This window comes from Hylobates moloch, unplaced genomic scaffold (genome assembly GCF_009828535.3).
Source record: "Hylobates moloch isolate HMO894 unplaced genomic scaffold, HMol_V3 SCAFFOLD_5, whole genome shotgun sequence".
NCBI lineage: Eukaryota > Metazoa > Chordata > Mammalia > Primates > Hylobatidae > Hylobates > Hylobates moloch.
The window spans coordinates 134371674-134390884 of record NW_026652280.1 but is presented as its reverse complement, the minus strand read 5'-3'; the positions used below and the strand labels follow the sequence as shown (position 1 = coordinate 134390884).

Below are 19211 nucleotides of genomic sequence, written 5' to 3'. Positions count from 1 at the left end.
TTTCCTTTACCTAGCAGAATTCAGTAATGAAGCCATCAGCAGAATTCAATATTGAAGCAATCAGTAGAATTCAGTAATGAAGCTATCAGTCCTGGACTTTTCTTTGATGGGAGACTTTTTATTACAGCTCAATCTCCTACACATTATCAGTCTGTTCAGATTTTCTATTTCTTCATGATTCAACCTTAATAGGTTGTGTCTAGGAATTTCTCCATTTTTTCTAGGTTACCTTGTTTATTGGCTTGTAATTGTTTATAACAGTCCCTTATGATCATTTTAATTTGTGTCATCTATTGTAATGCCTCCTCTTTCATTTTGGATTGTATAATATTTATTTGCATCTTCTCTGCTTTTTTTCTTAGTATAAAAGATTGTCAATTTTGTTTATCTTTTCAAAAAAGCAACTCAGTTTTGTTAATTTTAAAAAACTGTTTTTCTATCCTCTATTTATTTCTGCTCTAATCTTTTTTTTTTCCCTTGGTTTGCTAACTTCAAGCTTAGTTTCTTCTTTTTTTAGTTCCTTGAGGTATAACGTAAAGTTTTTTTTCAGATCGTCTTGTTTTTAATGTAGGCATTTATCGCTGGAAACTTTCCTCTTAGTTCTGCTTTTGCTGCATCCCATAAGTTTTGGTATATTGTATTGTTGTTTTTGTTTGTTTCAAGATACCTTCTTGTTTATCCTTTGATTTTTTTCTTTGACCCATTGGTTGTTCAAAAGTGTGTTAATTTCTACAATTTGTGTATTTTCTAGTCTTTCTTCTGTTGATTTCTACTTTTATTCCATTGTGTTCAGAAAAGATGCTTGGTGTGATTTCAGTTGTGTTAATTTTGCTAAGACTTATTTTGTGACTGAACATGATATATTCTGGAGAACATTTTGTGTGTGCTTAAGAAGAATGTATATTCTGCCCCTGTTGGTTGGGATGTTCTGTATAGGTATGTTAGGTCCATTTGGTCTATAGTGTTTTTGAAGTCCAGTATTTCTTCATTGATTTTCTGTCAGATGTATTCATTATTCTTATTTATTTATTTATTTATTTAGTTAGGAGATGGAGTCTCACTTTGTCTCCTAGATTGGAGTTCAGTAGCACAATCATAGCTCACTACAGCCTCAGACTCCTGGGCTTAAGTGATCCTTCTGCCTTCCAAGTAGCTGGAACTACAGGCATGTGCCACCATCACTGGCTTTTTTTTTTTTTTTCTTGGTAGGGATAGGGTCTTGCTGTGTTGCCTAGGTTGGTCTCAAAATCCTGGCTGCTTTCTTCCCAAGTGATCCTCCCATCTCAGCCTTCTGAGTTTCTGGGATTACAGGCATGAGCCACTGTGCCCAACATGTTGTATTCACTATTGAAAAGTTGTGTATTGAAAGTTCCTACTGTCTTTGTATTGCTTTTTCTCTCTCTCTTCAGATCTATTAATACTTGCTTTATATATTTAGGTAATATGATGCAGGGTACATGTATGTTTATAATTGTTGTATCTTCCTATCTTCCTGGCATATTCTTTTATCATTACATAATGTCTGTGTCTCTTGTGACAAGTTTTGACTTAAAGTCTATTTTGTTTGATATGGTATAGCCACTCTTACTCTTTTTATTACCATTTGTATGGAATATCTTTTTTTATTCCTTCACTTCCTGCCTAAATGTGTTGTTAAATCTAAAGTGCATCTCTTGTAGGCAGTATATCATTGGATCTTGTTTTTTAATCCACTTAGCTACTCTGTCTTTTGATTGGATAGTTTAATCTATTTATATTTTAAGTAATTATTGAGAGGAAAGGATTTACTATTGCCGTTTTATTATTTTCTGTTGTCCTATAGTTCTTTGGTCCCTCTTTTTATCTCCTGCTGTCTTTCTTTGTGCTTTATTTTCTTAATATTAATATACTAAAATTTTTTTTTCTTTTTTGGTATAACTTCTATATGTATTTTGTTTATAATTACCATGGGACCTACATAAATATCTCATAGATATAACAGTCTATTTAAGCTCAATCCACATACACAGAAACTCTACACTTTTACTTCTCCCCACACACATACACTCTGTTTCTGATTTCACCATTTATATCTACCTATAGTACATATTCGTTAATATACTTTTTAGTTATAGTTATTTTTAATGCATTTTTTTTTGACTTATATGCAAAAATTAAAAGTGATTAATTCATTTGTAACAAATACACCACTCTGATGTTGAATATTGATAATGAGAGAGGCTGTGCATTGTGTGAGATCAGGGGGCTTATGGGAAATCTCTGTACTTTCCTCTCAGTTTTGCTGTGAACCTAAAACCATGCTTAAAAAAATGAAAAAAAAAAAAATTTAAGACAGGGTCTCACTCTGTCACCCAAGCTGGAGTGCAGGGGCATGATCACAGCTCACTGCAGCCTTGACCTCCTGCCTCAGCCTCCCAAGTAGCTGAAACTATAGACATGTGCCATCACACCTGGCTAATTTTTGTATTTTTTTATAGAGAAATGGTTTTGCCATGTTGCCCAGGCTTGCCTCAAACTCCTGGGCTGAAGCGATCTATCTAGTTCAGCTTCTGGAAGTGTTGGAATTACAGGCATGAGCCACTGTGCCCAGCCAATATCTTTTTTTTTAAGTGATTTATTCACTGCCATAAGTGATACAGTACTCTTCATAAGTGAATCATAAGTGATTCATTACTCTTTGTTTGTTTATATATATTTTTCTTTTCTTTCTTTCTTTTTTTTTTTTCTGGAGATGAGGTCTTGCTCTGTCACCTAGGCTGGAGTGCAGTGGCACAAACATGGCTCACTGCAGTCTCAGCTTCATAGGCTCAACCAATCCTCTTGCTCCACAGCCTCCCAAGTAGCTGGGATTGCAGGTGCATGCCACCACAGCCAGCTAATTTTTTGTATTTTTTTTGTAGAGACAGGATTTTGCCATATTGCTCAGGCTGGTCTCGAACTCCTGAGCTCAAGTGATCTGCCCACCTTGGCCTCCCAAAGTGCCTGGACTGCAGGCATGAGCCACCATGCCTGCCTTATATATTTTCCTTCACCAATGAGTTTCATACTTTCTTATGTTCTCATGTTGCTTTTTAATGTACTTTTGTTTCAACTTGAAGAATTCCCATTAGCACTCCTTTTAAGGCAGATCAACTGGTGATGAATTTTCTCGGCTTTTGTCTTTATCTTTGCCTCATTTTTGAAGGACAGTTTTGCCAGGTTTGGTATTCTTGGTCGGCAGGGTTTGTTTGTTTTTAAAAAGCACTTTGAATATATCATTGCACTCCCTTATTGCCTGCAAGGTTTCTGTTGGAAAATCTGCCTTTAGTCTTATAAACATTCCCTTGTACATAAGTTGCTTTTTTCTTGCTGCTTTCAAAATTTGCTCTTTTACTTTGGCTGTTTGATTATATGTCTCACTGTGGATTTCTTTGGATTCATCTTATTTGGGAGTACTTTGGGCTTCCTAGATCTGAATGTCTGTTTCCTTCTCCAGATTGGGAAGTTTTCAGCCATTATTTCTTTTAATAAATTTTCTGACCCTTTTTCTCCTTTCTCCTTTGGAACTTTAGTAATGTGTATATTGTCCCATAGTGCCTTAAACTTTCTTTACTGTTTTTCATTCTTTTTGCTCTTCTGATTGAATAGTAATTTCAATGACCTGTCTTTGAATTTGCTTATTCTTTCTTCTCTTTGATCTAGTCTGCTGTTGAACACCCATAAAGAATTTTTCAATTCAGTAGTTGTATTCTTCAGCTCCATGATTTCTGTTTGGCACTTTTTTAATATTGTATATCTCTTTAATGAAATTATTACTTTGTCATGCATTATTTTCCTGACCTTGGTGTGAACATCTTTATGATGATGATTTTGAATTCTCTGTGAGCTAAATCATATATCTCAATTTCATTTAGGCCAGTTTCTGGAGATTTATTTCGTTCTTTGGAACATATTTCTGTGTTCATTTTCCTTGACTCTCTTTGTATCTGCACATTAGATTAACAGCTACCTCTTCCAGCTCTCATGGACTGGCCTCATACAGGAGAAGACCCTTACTAATCAGCCCAGCCAGAGATTCAGGGCCTCTCAAACCTTCTTGCTAGTCCAACTCACTTTCTTTCTAGTGGCTTCCAAGCATCTAGAGTATCCTGGGTCCTATTAGTGCTCTGAGTCAAGTTCCTTGGGTAGCCCCCAGAAAAGTTAGGTCATTGGATACTCCTCTACACTCCTTCCTGCCCCAAGTAGAAGGCGGGATTTGGGGCTTTTCCAGCTGTTCACTCTCTACTGAGACAAGTGAAGGGGTTCTGGCAACTAGTCGCATGCAACATCATCTACCTTCTTTGTTCTCATTGGCCCTCAGATGGCTAAGACATGCTAGGTCCCATTAGGAGGAGATATGGTGACTACCAGCCCAAATCACCATTTGTGTTCTTTCCCAGGTAGCTAGAGTTTGCTGGGTCCCATCAGCACTCCAAGACTGCAAGACAGAAATCAGTCATCTAGGCAACCCCTGGAAAAGTTGGGATGTTTGACACATGGTCTAACTCTTTCCTTCCCCAGGGAGAGGCTGGGAGCTTGTGGTTTTCTTCCCAGTTGTACAGCTCTGTGCCAGGGGTAGAATTCTGGTGAGAGTGTATCTCATATTTCCCTATCAGCTTCAGAGTGTCTGGTTTCATGCTCATCCTCAGTGCAGGAGCCTCTCAACTAGTTTCTCAATTTCTCACAAAGAGAATTTGTTAATTGTTGAGTCAGTGTGTTCATGGGGGAAGGAGGGTTTAGGGCTTCCTATTCTGCCATCTTGCTGATGTCACTTCTCCTCAAGCAGTCTTCTTAAGCCTTCTTTAGTTCTAATTCAGTTCAACCACATGTGCCATGGAAGGTACTCTAATCCATCAAATATTTCTTTGTCATCAAGGGAGATATGAAAGTGCTGCTACATTAGAGTATAACATGGAGAATTTTTAAATATGTTTTAGTGTGAGGAACTTTAAATTTTTACCCTTCTTTGTCACCAAGTCAAAAGACAGATAACAGTTGATATGATATTTATAACACTAATTTTCCTAATATAGAGAGTTTCTACGAATTGATTTTTAAAAATCAAAGCGAAACATAGGATAGAATTAGATAGTCCACTAAGGAAATACAGATACCTCTTAATTTGATGAGCAGATCCTGAACTTCATTTATTTAAGAGAAATGGACGTGAGAACTACCATGTCAGACCATTTTCTACCTTTCAGAATGATGAAAAGAAATTTTCACTGTGTTAGTAAGAGTATATGGGATAAATATTCTGATTTATTCCTGGGAAGGTCATAAATTAGCACAACTTTTTCTATGTTTCCTAAGCTTTTTATCTGTGATCCAGAATAAAAAGATGTTTTTTGTTTGTTTGTTTTGTTGTTGTTTTCACTGTAACCCAATACACTAACATATACAAGTTTCACAAAAGATCTCTTAGCCTTATTACATATGATGTACTGGTGTTTTCTATGTTTCTCCTTCCTTTTTTTGTCTTTCTCACCCACCCACCCCCTTCTTTCTTTTGTTTTCTAGTGCTGATTGTGAACCGCTAAATACATTTCTCTAGGTTGCTATGGAGGAATCTACCACTTGAAAAACACTGCTCCATTGATTGTATATTGGCATGTTTTGGATACCCCTGGTGTCCCACCTCATAGCCTCTTGGCCCATGTTTGTACTCAAACTATTGCTGCAGGATCTAGCTGCACATGGATGTGATTCTGACAGCACTTTCCCTCAGCCACATCACATACACATCTTTCTCACTTTCTGTACTGAGGCTTCACTGCTACACCACATGAGATACCTGCAGCTCAGCAATTCTGAACCTGTGTAAACCTGGCAGTGAAAGAGAGTTCACATCCCTGAGGGCAAGCCTTGACCAATGGGAGATGAGAGCCAGTGGTTGATGTTTCATTGTTCTATCTGTTGGATGGATAATTCAAAGTATGTCCTTCATAGTTCTTCAGAGGGTCCCCAACAAGATTGAGTCCCAGTTGCCTACAATAGTGAATTCTACTACATTAAAGTTTTTCGAACTTTAACGTATCTACAAAACACTTGGGGGTCTTGTTTAAATGCAGATTCTAATTCAGTAAGTCAAGGGAGGATACAGAGATTGTGTATTTCTAACAGGCTCTGGCTAGCTGATGCCACTTTGAATAGCAGAGAGCTAGAAAATACACCCTTGAATTAGCTTTCCTTCCTTTCTTCCCTATTGCACTCTTCCAGCACCTCAGATCCCCCAGGATCACTTCACAAATAAACTGTCTGCATATAAGCCTGTTTCTCAGGCTCAGTTTTTAGGCAGAACCCAGGTTAAGAGAAGTAGTATTGACCCAGCAATTCTACTTCTAGAAATGTATCTTGTAGATATTTTCACATATTTGTGAAATAATGTTATATACAAGGTAAGTCATTACGGCATAATAGCAAAACTGGAAACAATGTAAATGTCTTTAAGTAGAGGACTGGTTAAATGACTTGTGATATGTCTATATTATGGACTATGACATGGCTATTAAAACAGAAAAATATATGTATACACTGGTAAGAAAAATATTCAAGATGTGTGCTAAGTGTAAAAGGCAAGATACAGGGCTGGGCATGGTGGCTCACGCCTGTAATCCCAGTACTTTGGGAGGCTGAGGCAGGCAGATCACGAGGTCAGGAGATCAAGACCATCCTGACTAACATGGTGAAACCCTGTCTCTACTAAAAAATACAAAAAATTAGCCGGGCGTGGTGGCGGGCACCTGTAATCCCAGCTACTTGGGAGGCTGAGGCAGGAGAATGGCATGAACCTGGGAGGCGGAGCTTGCAGTGAGCCGAGATTGCACCCCTGCACTCCAGCCTGGGCAACAGAGAGAGATTCTGTCTCAAAAAAAAAAAAAAAAAAAAAGGCAAGATACAGAGTACTGTGCATATTAATGCCTTCATTTGTATAAAATAAGCAGAAAATTACATATATGTTTTGTTTGTATATGCATAAAATAACTCTGGAAAGATAAGGGAAAAAATAATATTGGTTGTAAAATGGATGGTTTGGGGACAGGAAGGAGAGGAAGACTTTTCCTAGAATGTCCTTTATACATTTGAAAAAAAATTTTTTTTTTGAGCAATAGCAAGGTTTATTGTTTATTGTGAAGAGCGAAAGGACAGAGCTTCCACAGTGTGGAAGGGGACCCAAGCGGATTGCCCTACATTTGAAATTTTTAAATTGTCATTGTGTTAACTGTTGAATTAAAATTTAAGTGTTTGGTCTGAAAGTATTACTTTTTTTTCCTTTGAATCTTGAGGTACTCTAACATTTAATGTTTATCATATATTCAGATGAGTATGGAATAAGATCATGTATCATCTATGTTATTTAACTATGTCCATATTGTAGTTTTCCAAGCTAAATTATGACAATTGTACTCTATATCTGTGGTTTTTTAAAAAATGCTATTGTCAGAGCACATCACATTATTATATAGTAAGCACTTTGTAGATACCTGCCAAATTTATTTAAATACCTCACATTTGGCTTCCCTACCAGAACAGTGCCTGCAGTAGAACAAATTGAGCTTATTGTCTAAAACTGTTAGTAATTGTACAGGTACTCAGGAAGTCACTGGAAGAGGAAACAATAATGGTTCTAAAAATGAGACGAATTATAGCAAAGTATGACTTTTTTTAATTTTACTCAAAGCAGTGGAAGAATATAATACATTTTTAGAGGATTATTGGCTGGATGCAGCGGCTCACACTTGTAATCCCAGCACTTTGGGAGGCCAAGGTGGGAGGATCACTTGAAGCCAAGAGTTCAAGACCAGCCTGGACAACATGGCAAGACTCCATCCCTACAAAATTTTTTAGAGCTGGGCGTGGTAGCTCACACCTGTAATCCCAGCATTTTGGGAGGCCAAGGCGGCTGGATCACTTGAAGCCAGGAGTTTCAGACCAACCTGACCAACATGGTGAAACCCCATCTCTACTAAAATACAAAAAATTAGCTGGGCATGGTGGCGTGCACCTGTAATACAGTTATTTGCATGACTGAGGCACAAAAATTGCTTGAACTGGGGAGGTGGAGGTTACAGTGAGCCGAGATTGCACCATTGCACCCAGCCCAGGCGACAGAGCAAGACCCCGTTATGGTGAGCCGAGATCGCACCACTGTACTCCAGCCTGGGCGACAGAACAAGACCCCGCCATCTGAAACAGGGTCTTGCCCTGTCGCCCAGGCTGGAGTGCAGTGGTGCGATCTCAGCTCACTGCAAGCTCTGCCTCCTCGGTTCACGCCATCCTTCTGCCTCAGCCTCCCAAGTAGCTGGGACTACAGGTGCCCACCACCACGCCCAGCTAATTTTTTGTATTTTTTTCTTTTTTTTTAATTATTATTATACTTTAGGTTTTAGGGTACATGTGCACAATGTGCAGGTTTGTTACATATGTATCCATGTGCCATGTTGATCAATTTTTTGTATTTTTAGTAGTTTCACCATGTTGACCAGGATGGTCTCAATCTCCTGACCTTGTGATCTGCCCACCTCAGCCTTCCAAAGTGCTGGGATTACAGATGTGAGCCACCTCGCCCAGCCAATACTTTTTTTAAAAAAAGTTAGCTGGGCTTGGTGGCATGCACATGCGGTTTCAGCTACTTGAAAGGCTGAAGCAGGAGGATCACTTGATCGCAGGAGTTTGAGGCTGCAGTGAGCCATGTTCAAGCCACTACATTCCACCCTGGGTGACAGAGCAAGACTTGTGTCAAAGAAAAAAAAAAGAATTATTAGTAAATGGTTAAAATTTTTAGTTTTGAAGTTGAAAGATTAAACTTGTTATCTTAGAGTTTGACTGATAGACTCTGTCGCCAATCATGTTAAAAGATCAGTAAGTAAATTTTAGTGTCTACTATGACCCAGTTTTATACTAGGCCGTGAGGATACATTGGTGAGCTAAAACAGATGTGGTTTTACACTCATTGAACATACAGCCCAGTGAGGGAGACAGACATTAAATAGTAATGTTCATGTTTGATTAATTACAAATGAATTAAATGCTCTAACAAAAAGCAACAGATTTTCTTATAGTATGTATAAAAGAAATCTGATGTAGATATATGGTATCAGGGAAGATGTAGTGCTTCTGGATCTAAAAAAAAAAAAAAAAAAAACAGAGGCTGTGCAGAGTCCACATCATGCTGTCCATGTTAGGTATTTCAGTCATTTCCAGATTTATCAATGATCTATTGCTGTGTAACAAACCACGCCCAAACTTAGCAGCTTAAAACAACTCCACAATTCTGTAAGTTCACTGGGTGATTTTTCTGCTGGTCTTGCCTGTGGCGGCTGCATTCAGCTGGGGGCTGAGGTGGGGGGCTGGTCCTCCTGCACCAAGTGGTTTTCCCTATCAGGCCTCTTTTGGTCTGGTGGTCCCAGGATTCTCAGAAGGTAAAGACTGAAGCTGCAAGGCTTCTTGAGGCCTAGGCTCAAGAACTTGCACATCACCACTGTTGGTTAAGGCAAGTGAGAAGGCTAGTAGTCTAGATTCAAGACTGAGGAGATAGATTCCATCTCTTGGTGGATGGAATTTGTGGCCATGTTTTTCAATTTACCAGTCTATCAAGTAACTAATTAATAAATAGTTATTTACTAAGCATTGTTTTAAGAACTGGAAATCAAACATGAATAAGATACAGTAATATATAAGTTGCCTTTTTTCCTTTTCCATGGAGTAGATGGTATTTGTGCATTGTCATTCCATTTTCCATAGAGATCAATATTTGTGAATGTTTTTTTCCATAGTATAATAATGAATCATGAAATGAATAAAATATAAACAGTGAAGTCTTAACCTAATTAGAGAAGAGGAGGAAAATCCATGGGGATTATAAGTAATTTTTAGTCTTTCCAAATTTGCATAAAGAAAACATATTTTGTAGTCAGAAAAGAATTAGTGCTATGCTGGTGTAGCCATGCAGTTATGAATGATATCTATAAGCACAAAAAATTAATTTAGTAGTGATAATCTTAGGGAACTCAAATTTTTCTTTCTAGTTATTATCACTTTGCTGTCAGGTTTATTTTAGCTACTTTTCTTTTCTTTCTTTCTTTTTTTTTTTTTTTTTGAGTTGGAATCTTGCTCTGTCACCCAGGCCGGAGTGCGGTGGTGCGATCTCAGCTCACTGCAACCTCCGCCTCCCGGGTTCAAGCAACTCTCCTCCCTCAGCCTCCTGAGTAGCTGGGATTACAGGTGTGCACCACCATGCCCGACTAATTTTTGTATTTTTAGTAGAGGTGGGTTTTCACCGTGTTGGCCAGGCTGATCTTGAACTCCTAACCTCAAGTGATCTACCCGCCTCAGCCTCCCAAAGTGCTGGGATTATAGGAATGAGCCACCATGCCCCGCCTGTTTTAGCTACCTTTTAAAGGTGGTTTCTTCCTAGCTCAAACTTTACCCTTTTGAATAATTCTGAATGAATGAATAAACATTATATGTAAAACTAATGACAAAGACATTAGCTACCTGGAATTTTGTTTTTGCAGGAAACATCCCATAACAACAAAAGTATTTGATTTGCTTAGAGAGTTATTTTATTAGCAGTAATAGCATCTAACTTTTTCCAATTTTTTTTTAAATCTAAGAATGATAAGAATGCTGCTTTTCTTCTGATGGAAAGTGACAGGCTAATCATCAGTTTACCCAGAGTGAAGTGGACGGAAGCAGCACTGACCATGGCGTCTCACCTTCAAGAAAAATGTATTGCATTTATTGTAGACAACTTCTCCAAGATTATTCAGAGTGAAAATTTTGCTCTTCTTTTGCAGGTACTATGCCTAAATTGTATCCTATATTTAGTTCCATCTTTGTGTTCTGATTTCAGTTATGTAAGAGCTTTTAAATGCAGGTTGCTTTTGATTAAATTAATGTGATTTAAATAAACTCCATAGCAGATGGCATGTTTACATAGGATTTAAGGCAGTGATGGACAGGATATTTGGCTCGCAAGATGAGAAAGGCTAGAGGGACGGGTTTGAGTGCCCTGGCAAGGCACAGTGTAATTCTGGCCAACTCTAGCCCTCCCTCAGCAAGCCACATTTTAGAAACCAAAGTCATAAAGATACTGTTTTGGCCAGTAATACAATTATGGTCCATGCTGAATTCTCTGTCTTATTGGGAAGCTACTTTCTCTAAAATTATTCACTGAATAAATAGCTCCTATCGTTTATTTCTAGGTTCTGTATTTAGGGCTATGTTGGCTTTTAAAAACTGTGTGTCCAACATGGCACATGTATACATATGTAACAAACCTGCACATTGTGCACATGCACCCTAGAACTTAAAGTATAATAAAAATAAATAAATAAAAATAAAAATAAAAACTGCGTGCATATGCATATATGCGAATTTTTTAACAAAAGAAAGGGAAAAGACAAATATGATTTCTGGTTGACTTCATACAGCTAGTTACAATGATCTGTTATGCCAGACTTTCACGTTTCTTGTGCATTTTATATGCATTCCTCTTAAATATTAATTTCTGTGTTTTATAGTCACAAGCAATGAGTAGCACAGCCGATCTGCTGGACACAATTTTAAAAGCAATTGAAGAAAATGTCACCACTGAAAATAGCTGCTCTCTTCTTATGGCTCTGGACACATTGCTGAACTCTGACAGTACAAAGGAAATGGTACTGAATGTAATGAAATTTATTGAAATAATGCAATATTTGAACTAAGATTTTTAAATGTATGTGCATTTTAAATGTTGCATGGGTCATTGAAGCTAGGCAGTGGATACCTAGGAGTGGATTAAGGTCTCTACTTTTTATATGTTTGGAATGTTTTATAATACTAAATTTTAAAAATTCCATTTGTCTCCAAATGGACTTTTTATAAAAGTTTAGAAATTGGCAGTTTGGCTGGGTAATTTTAAATGTAGTGTGATACTTAGCAACCTTATTTGGCACAGCATAACTCTAGTATTTCTCCCTGGTCCTACAGTAAATTTTCTAGATATAAAATGTGTATTTTAGAGTTTTTAATCATCAGTGTCTTTTATTTTATAATCTTAATTTTTCTCTTCAAAAAATCGTATTTTAAAATTAGGCTGGGAAGCAAAATTAAAGTATTTATTTTTAAGTACAATTAATCAGTGGCCATTAATTAGATAATTACAAATTATTGGCATTCTGTATTTGTTCAACAAGAATGGTTTTTAAAATGTATCGTATTTATTACTATTCCATAGAGCATTTGACCTTGTAATGTCATAGTTGATATGAAAAGGCTGTGGAAGGTGTTCACATCAAGGGCATCGGTGTTTTAAAATAACGTTTGGTTGAAAAGATGAGATTTTTTAGCTTTGTGTTCATTTATAAAATTTTGTTATTAATGAGTAAGTCTTCATAAATAACATGTACCCAACGATCTTAAAAATCTAAATGATGACATCATTGATCTAGCTTAGGAGTAAGTAGATTCTGAAAGGAATAATGACTGGTTGCTATGACAATGTGGCTCTCACCAGCTGCTGATTTGTTGCTTGAACACAGGGTTTTACGTGCAAGATCCAGGCTCTGCGTGATAAGCTGTGGATCTTCCTGGTTCAGTCTTTCTATGCTGTTCGTCACACAGAAAGCTGGAAGCTGATGAGCACAGATGATCAACAGAAAATCCAAGCAGGTACGTTAGCCTTGAGATATTTCAATTCTTATGTAATGATCGTTGTGACAGCAGATACTTTGAGGGCATTCTGATAAGTGAAAAGGTTAACATTTGTGTGCTTCTGTTGGATAATAGGATGCTAACTGAAACTGGTGCTCATATGGTTAGGCAGTTTTAATAAATCATGCTTTTTAGCTGTTCTTAGAAAATGAAACTCATTTCCTTTATATATATATATATAAATATATATATATAAATTTCTAATCCTACTATACATTAGCAACAATGTTCTAGGCAAATTTGCTTACAAGCATTCTTGTGAAGAGATTAAAAGTGTAAGAAAATGTAACCCACATAGAACAGAGTATCGAACATACTTTTTCCTCCTTTTTAAATATGTTTTGTCATAAACCTTTTCCATCTTTTTCACCCTTTCTTGTGGTTTTGCCTGGAATAGATGGCTTTATTTCACAACTGATTGGTTCAGTGATGTGGAGTGTGCTATTGCGGACTGTCCCTTAGGAGCTGCACAGTGGTCTGTGACATTTAATAGGTATCATCTGAAACATTAGCATTAAGCAAAAGATGTATATTGCTCAGAACATGTGTTTAAAAAAATATCAAAATAAAAATTTGAGGGTGTGGAACTGGAAATGGCTTCATGACTATTTTTGGGTTAAAGCAGGTGCCTTAGAAAAAATATTGGCATATTCAGTGTGTATACTTTTTAAAACATTTTAAGAGACTAAATTTTATGAAGCAAACATTTTAGTACTGTAAACCATGGAAGCCATGTCTGTTAAAATATATTTTGAGAATGCATAAATATTTAAATTCTTTAGTGGTATCATCAGAATAGGATCTGCTTTTACATTATAAGCATTACATGATAGTGTAGCTAGATGTGATATGAAGAGCACTTTTCAAAGAAATTCCATTATTTTAAACAAAAATTATGAGAAGTTCTTAGAAATTGGACATTTTTTTCCTGGTGACTATTTCTGTGCTGATTTTTAAATGATGGTTTATTTTTACAAAATTTATGTAATGTGAAGTAACAAAATAAGATCAGCATTCCTTCAGTAGGTGTCTTCAGCTCTCTTCCGATTAGTAGCAAACTTTGGTTTTCTCTATTTTAGAGGATTTCATAGTTAAGTTGAGCTTCTGTGTTCTTTAATTCTTCAAAGTGCTAATTAAAAATACATGTAAATACCCATATTTAAATAAAATGTTATTGGTAATCCAACTATCCAACTAATCCAGCAATCCTTTTTGAATTGTCAAAAAGGACTTTTCATTCTATTACATTGTATCAGTGTAATAATAATGTTTTAATCTTAAGTTGAATTATAATGAGTTCCGACTTATGCATAATTACTTCATTGGGAAACTCAGATAAAGGAATGGTTCTGGGTTGTCTGTTACTACATTTCATATGTCATAGTTGAGTTACTGACCTTTGGGAGAAATTTTTTATTTTAATTTCTTCCTGTGTATTATTGTGCAGAGTCATTTGCTTACTGCAAATCAGTTCTATAGTGCCATTTTCAGGATCCTGCTTTGTCTTACAGCACATATCCTATAGTATAGAGATCATGGAAGATGCATGGTAGTTACAGATAATTTAATGTATTTTTTATTAGCTGATTTAATAAAAATCAAATAATTTTCAGAGATTGCATGTATTTCTTCAAAATATATCTTAAAGCCCAGTAACCTTCAAAAGAAAGAAATACATTTGCTAAACTATATTTGTAGCTCTCATATAATTATTCCAGCCTACATATTTTCCTGACAGCATTCAGATTCTTATTTGAAGAGCATAGACATGAGTTCTGCAATAAATTCCCATATAAACCTAACTTAGAAAATGAATTTTTATTTAATTATAAAAGAATGGTATTTTGAAGATTGTTTCTTGTTTTATTTTCAATAGAACCTTATTTTTTTATTTTCTCTTTCCTCCTTCCTCATTATATATCTGCAAAACCAGAAAATATTTTTAATTTCAAGAGTATTTTTACGTTTAGTATAAACATTTTCTCATATTTAATAGCTTGTAGAATGTTACATTTGCCGTAATCTGTAATTTTTTGTAATTTGGAAAACTAAATGAAACCAATTATCTAAAATGTCACAGTCTGAGAAAATTCTCGTGTTTTTGTAAATGTATAAATCTTCTCTGTGAGATTGTACAGTTCTTACTTATTAATTTTAATAACATAAAACCTAGGAGCCAGAGAATAAGATAGAAAATGGGATTCTTTTAAAAAAAATTCTAAAATATAATAGGGAGTTGTTTTGTATACTAGATTGGTTTCAGGTTTATTAAGTTATTTCCATCAAAATATAACCTGTTTTCTGCTGACATTCTATTTTTCCTTTACTTCTAAGGTAATAATAATGTTCCCTATAAAAATAAATTGCTGTTTCTTTCTACAGCTGCATTTGACAAAGGTGATGATCGAAGACTTGGCAAAAAGCCTATATTCAGTAGCTCGCAGGTAAACTTTCTAAATTTTATAGGTACAAATGAAAAAGATAACAAATTATTTAAAGCTTATTATTTTATATTTTAGAAAAAGTTTTAAAAATCTATTCATTAATTGAATCTATTTCTTAATGGAAAATTTTTCTTTTTCTAAATCAAGTAAACATTTAATAAATGTTTTAAAGTGAATTTTTTATATCCAATTGGCACTGGTAGTATCTACCTTTTTCATTTCCTTGAAAACCTTTTTGGCAGCTAACAGAGCTATTTCAGTCTATTAGAATTTGTTTAGAACTCTAGACCTAATTCAATGTCTATTTTTCTAATTAGCCTACTTCTTAAAAAAGAAGATTTTAGGCCGGGCATGGTGGCTCACGCCTGTAATCCCAGCACTTTGGGAGACCAAGGCAGATGGATCACCTGAGGTCAGGAGTTCGAGACCAGCCTGGCCAACATGGTGAAACCCCATCTTTACTAAATATACAAAAATTAGCCAGGCATAGTGGTGCACACCTGTAATCCCAGCTACTTGGGAGGCTGAGGGAGGAGAATTGCTTGAACCCGGGAGGCAGAGGTTGCAGTGAGCCGAGATTGCACCATTGCACTGCAGCCTGGGTGACAAGAGCAAAACTCTGTCTCAAAAAAAAAAAAAGATTTTAATTCACATAATGTATTTTTTGTGTCTTTGAAAAAAGCAATTAGTACTAAGAGTACAACTATGTTTTACTTTAAAAGTTACTTGGTATACTTTTATGAGGTATCTAAAGTAGTTGAATTCTGAGAAAGTAGTATTGTGGTTGCTGAAAACTAGGGGGAGGGAGAAAGGAGGAGTTGTTCAATGAGTACAGAGTTTCCATTTTGCAAGATGAAAAGTTATCTGTTGTGCAACGAAGTGCATGCAGCTAACATTACTACACTGTTACTGAAGTGTATTAAAGAGTACTTAAGTGTATTAAATGATTAAGATGGTAGATTTCATGTTTTGTGTGTTGTTTTGTTTGTTTTTGACCATCCACAAAGTTATTTGGTGTTTTCCTTATAACCTGAAATAAATTTTTCTTCCCAAAAATGTTATTAATTATGGTTAGGGTTCCTAGCTAACTTACAGATGTTCACTTAACCAATAATATATTCAAAGTACAAAATAATTCTAACCTCCCTGTGGTACAGTGATAGACATACATTGAGAGTTCCGGTTTGGAATGCAATGAATGTATTGCCCTAGCAGAGTGGAATAGGAAATCCTTTTTTCTTCCTCATCAGCCAGTTGATAGGAACTAATGCAGCTCCAAGCCACAACTGAGAGTTCTCATGGCTTGAGGAAGAGGTCAAGCTCCAAATGTCTTGAGTGAGAAACTGGGAGACTGGAGTTTTTGCCAGTTAACCTCTTAGGATTGTTTCCAAAGTGGGTTTCACAAGATACGATCTCCATCTAGCATCAACTATAAGTTGGAGAGTTGCTACACACCATAGCTCCTCTTTTTTTTTTTTTTTTTTTTGAGGCAGAGTTTCGCTTTTGTTGCCCAGGCTGGAGTGCAATGGCACGATCTCGGCTCACCACAACCTCTGCCTCCCAGGTTCAAGCAGTTATCCTCCCTCAGCCTCCCGAATAGCTGGGATTACAGGAATGTGCCACCATGCCTGGCTAATTTTGTATTTTTAGTAGAGATGGGGTTTCTCCGTGTTGGTCAGGCTGGTCTCGAACTCCCAGCCTCAGATGATCTGCCCGCCTCGGCCTCCCAAAGTGCTGGGATTACAGGCGTGAGCCACCACGCCCAGCCCCATAGCAACTCTTATAGACCAATGCTGCATATTATACCTTGAAAGTGCTGAGAAACACTAAAGAATACTTTTGAATTGTTGCATCCAAAATTTCCCCCAATGTTATAGCTATGGAATAGGACTAGGGTCCCCTCAACCCTTTTAAAGCATATTATACGATTCCACAGAACATACTCTAGGAAATGGTGCACTAGGACATTTTTTTCTGTGTTCCCTGTTATCCCCGTGTTTTTTAAAGGCCCCCAGGAATTAGCCTACTTGCCTTCCTATTCCCTGCTACTAACCAGGCTTTTCCTCTTTCCTTGCCTTACTGCAAAATAGAACAAAGTTTCATTCCTCATCCTCCTGACTTTGTGGTTGTCTAAGTCTTTTTTCTGTTAAGAACAATGGGAAGGAAGGAAGTTTCCCCCAGAAAGATAATGATGTGCTGAAATGGATGCTGGACACATAATCAAAAGAGTTCAAATTTTGGCTTTACATTTATTATGTGTCATCTGTGAGTCTTAGTTTGCTTATTTATAAAATGGAGTAATAAAACCTAGCAGGATTATTGTGAAAATTAGGTGAAATAATTTATGTGCAATTATCTGGTATGTAGTAAGTGCTCAATAAACGTGGAACAAATAAATGTGTTTTCCAAACAGGGATGAGCTATCTAGGAGGTGGGAGAAAGTTAATCAGATGAGACAGGGAAAGAGGTTTTTTGTTTGTTTGTTTTGTTGTGGTTGTTGTTGTTGTTGCCCGCTTCATTTTTCCTTCATAGAGCGATTTAAGAAGAATGCTTAGTACCAAAATACTTAAGGATAAAATATATGATATCTGGGATTTGCTTCAAAATAAAATGGGGGTAGGTGTGTATGAAATAAAATTGGAATTAATAATGAATTAATAATTTTTAGAGCTGGCTATTAGGTACGTGAGGATTCATTATACTCTTCTGTCCTCTTGTGATTATGTTTAATTTTTCCTATTTTTTTGAGATAGGGTCTCACTCTGTCACCCAGGCTGGAGTGGAGTGGCACAATCACAGCTCACTGCAGCCTTGACCTTCTGGGCTCAAGGGATCCTTCCACCTCTGCTTCCTGAATAGCTGGCATAGGCCCAAGCTACCATGCCTGGCTAATGTTTGTATTTTTTTTTGTAGAGGCGGGGTTTTGCCATGTTGCCTAGGCTGGTCTCAAACTCCTGGGCTCAAGCAATCCTCACCTGTCCTATTGTGAAATTTTTCAAGGCATACAGCTATACCATGTACTATATAGATTTCACCCATAGCATAATACTTCAAGATGCATAAATTCAAGGATAGAATAAATTAAGTAGATTCAGTGTTAAGGGTGGGAAGGAGTTCTAAAAGCAGAAGTCAGCCTGGTTTTAGGTGTTAAAAATAGAGAAATGTTATTTTTTAAGCTAAGATTTGAGCAAGAAAACAAAAAATGAGGACCAAGCCTATTTGAACGTTTTAAATGTTAGAATGCTAGAAGACTGCTGTGAATAGGACCAGTCTCTACGCTGTGGACAGGCATAAGCTGAGACCCAAAGCTGTTAATAATTTCTGAAATGTCCCAGGTTGGTTAGAGGCAAAACTAGGACAAGAATCTAGTGGTTGTTTTATCACCATGCTTTCCTTTTTTCTAAATTTAACCAAGTTATTTATTGTGTATTTTTTTGTGTGCACACACATTCATATATGTTATTTTATCTTGACAACTTTTAATGTAATTGGAAGCTTTTCATATTTAAAAATAGACTTTAAACTGAATATCAAAATATGCAATATATGCCCAGTGTTAACAACATCGAATATGTTTTTCGTTTGTTTGTATTTTGAATATCCAATATGTGACATGGTGCTGAGGGATACAAAAGATGAAGAGGCACAGGCTTTGCCTCAGACCTCTACAATCTCATACAGCTTCCAAAGGAAAAAAAAAAAAAACAACCATTTGCATACTTACATAAAGAATGACAATAGGATGGGCGCGGTGGCTCATGCCTGTAATCTCAGCACTTTAGGAGGCTGAGGTGGGCGGATCACGAGGTCAAGAGATGAAGACCATCCTGGCCAAAATGGTGAAACCCCGTCTCTACTAAAAATACAAAAATTAGCTGGGCATGGAGGCTCATGCCTGTAGTCCCAGCTACTCGGGAGGCTGAGGCAGGAGAATTGCTCGAACCTGGGAGGCGGAGGTTGCAGTGAGCTGAGATCGTGCCACTGTACTCCAGCCTGGCAACAGAGCAAGACTCCATCTCAAAAAAAAAAAAAAAAAAAAAAAAAAAAAAA

The 19211-nt window shown here is 36.6% G+C and overlaps 1 protein-coding gene across 1 annotated transcript in view; it reads left to right on the top strand.

The window, feature by feature from the left end:
- The window catches only part of BTBD8 (BTB domain containing 8), a 113153-nt gene that overhangs the window by 84106 nt on the left and 9836 nt on the right, over positions 1-19211 (top strand). Inside the window, exons 10-13 of the mRNA XM_032155363.2 lie at positions 10635-10817; positions 11544-11681; positions 12546-12675; positions 15100-15161. Of these exons, the coding sequence (XP_032011254.1) occupies positions 10635-10817; positions 11544-11681; positions 12546-12675; positions 15100-15161 (513 nt within the window). The remainder of the gene's footprint in view (positions 1-10634; positions 10818-11543; positions 11682-12545; positions 12676-15099; positions 15162-19211) is intronic.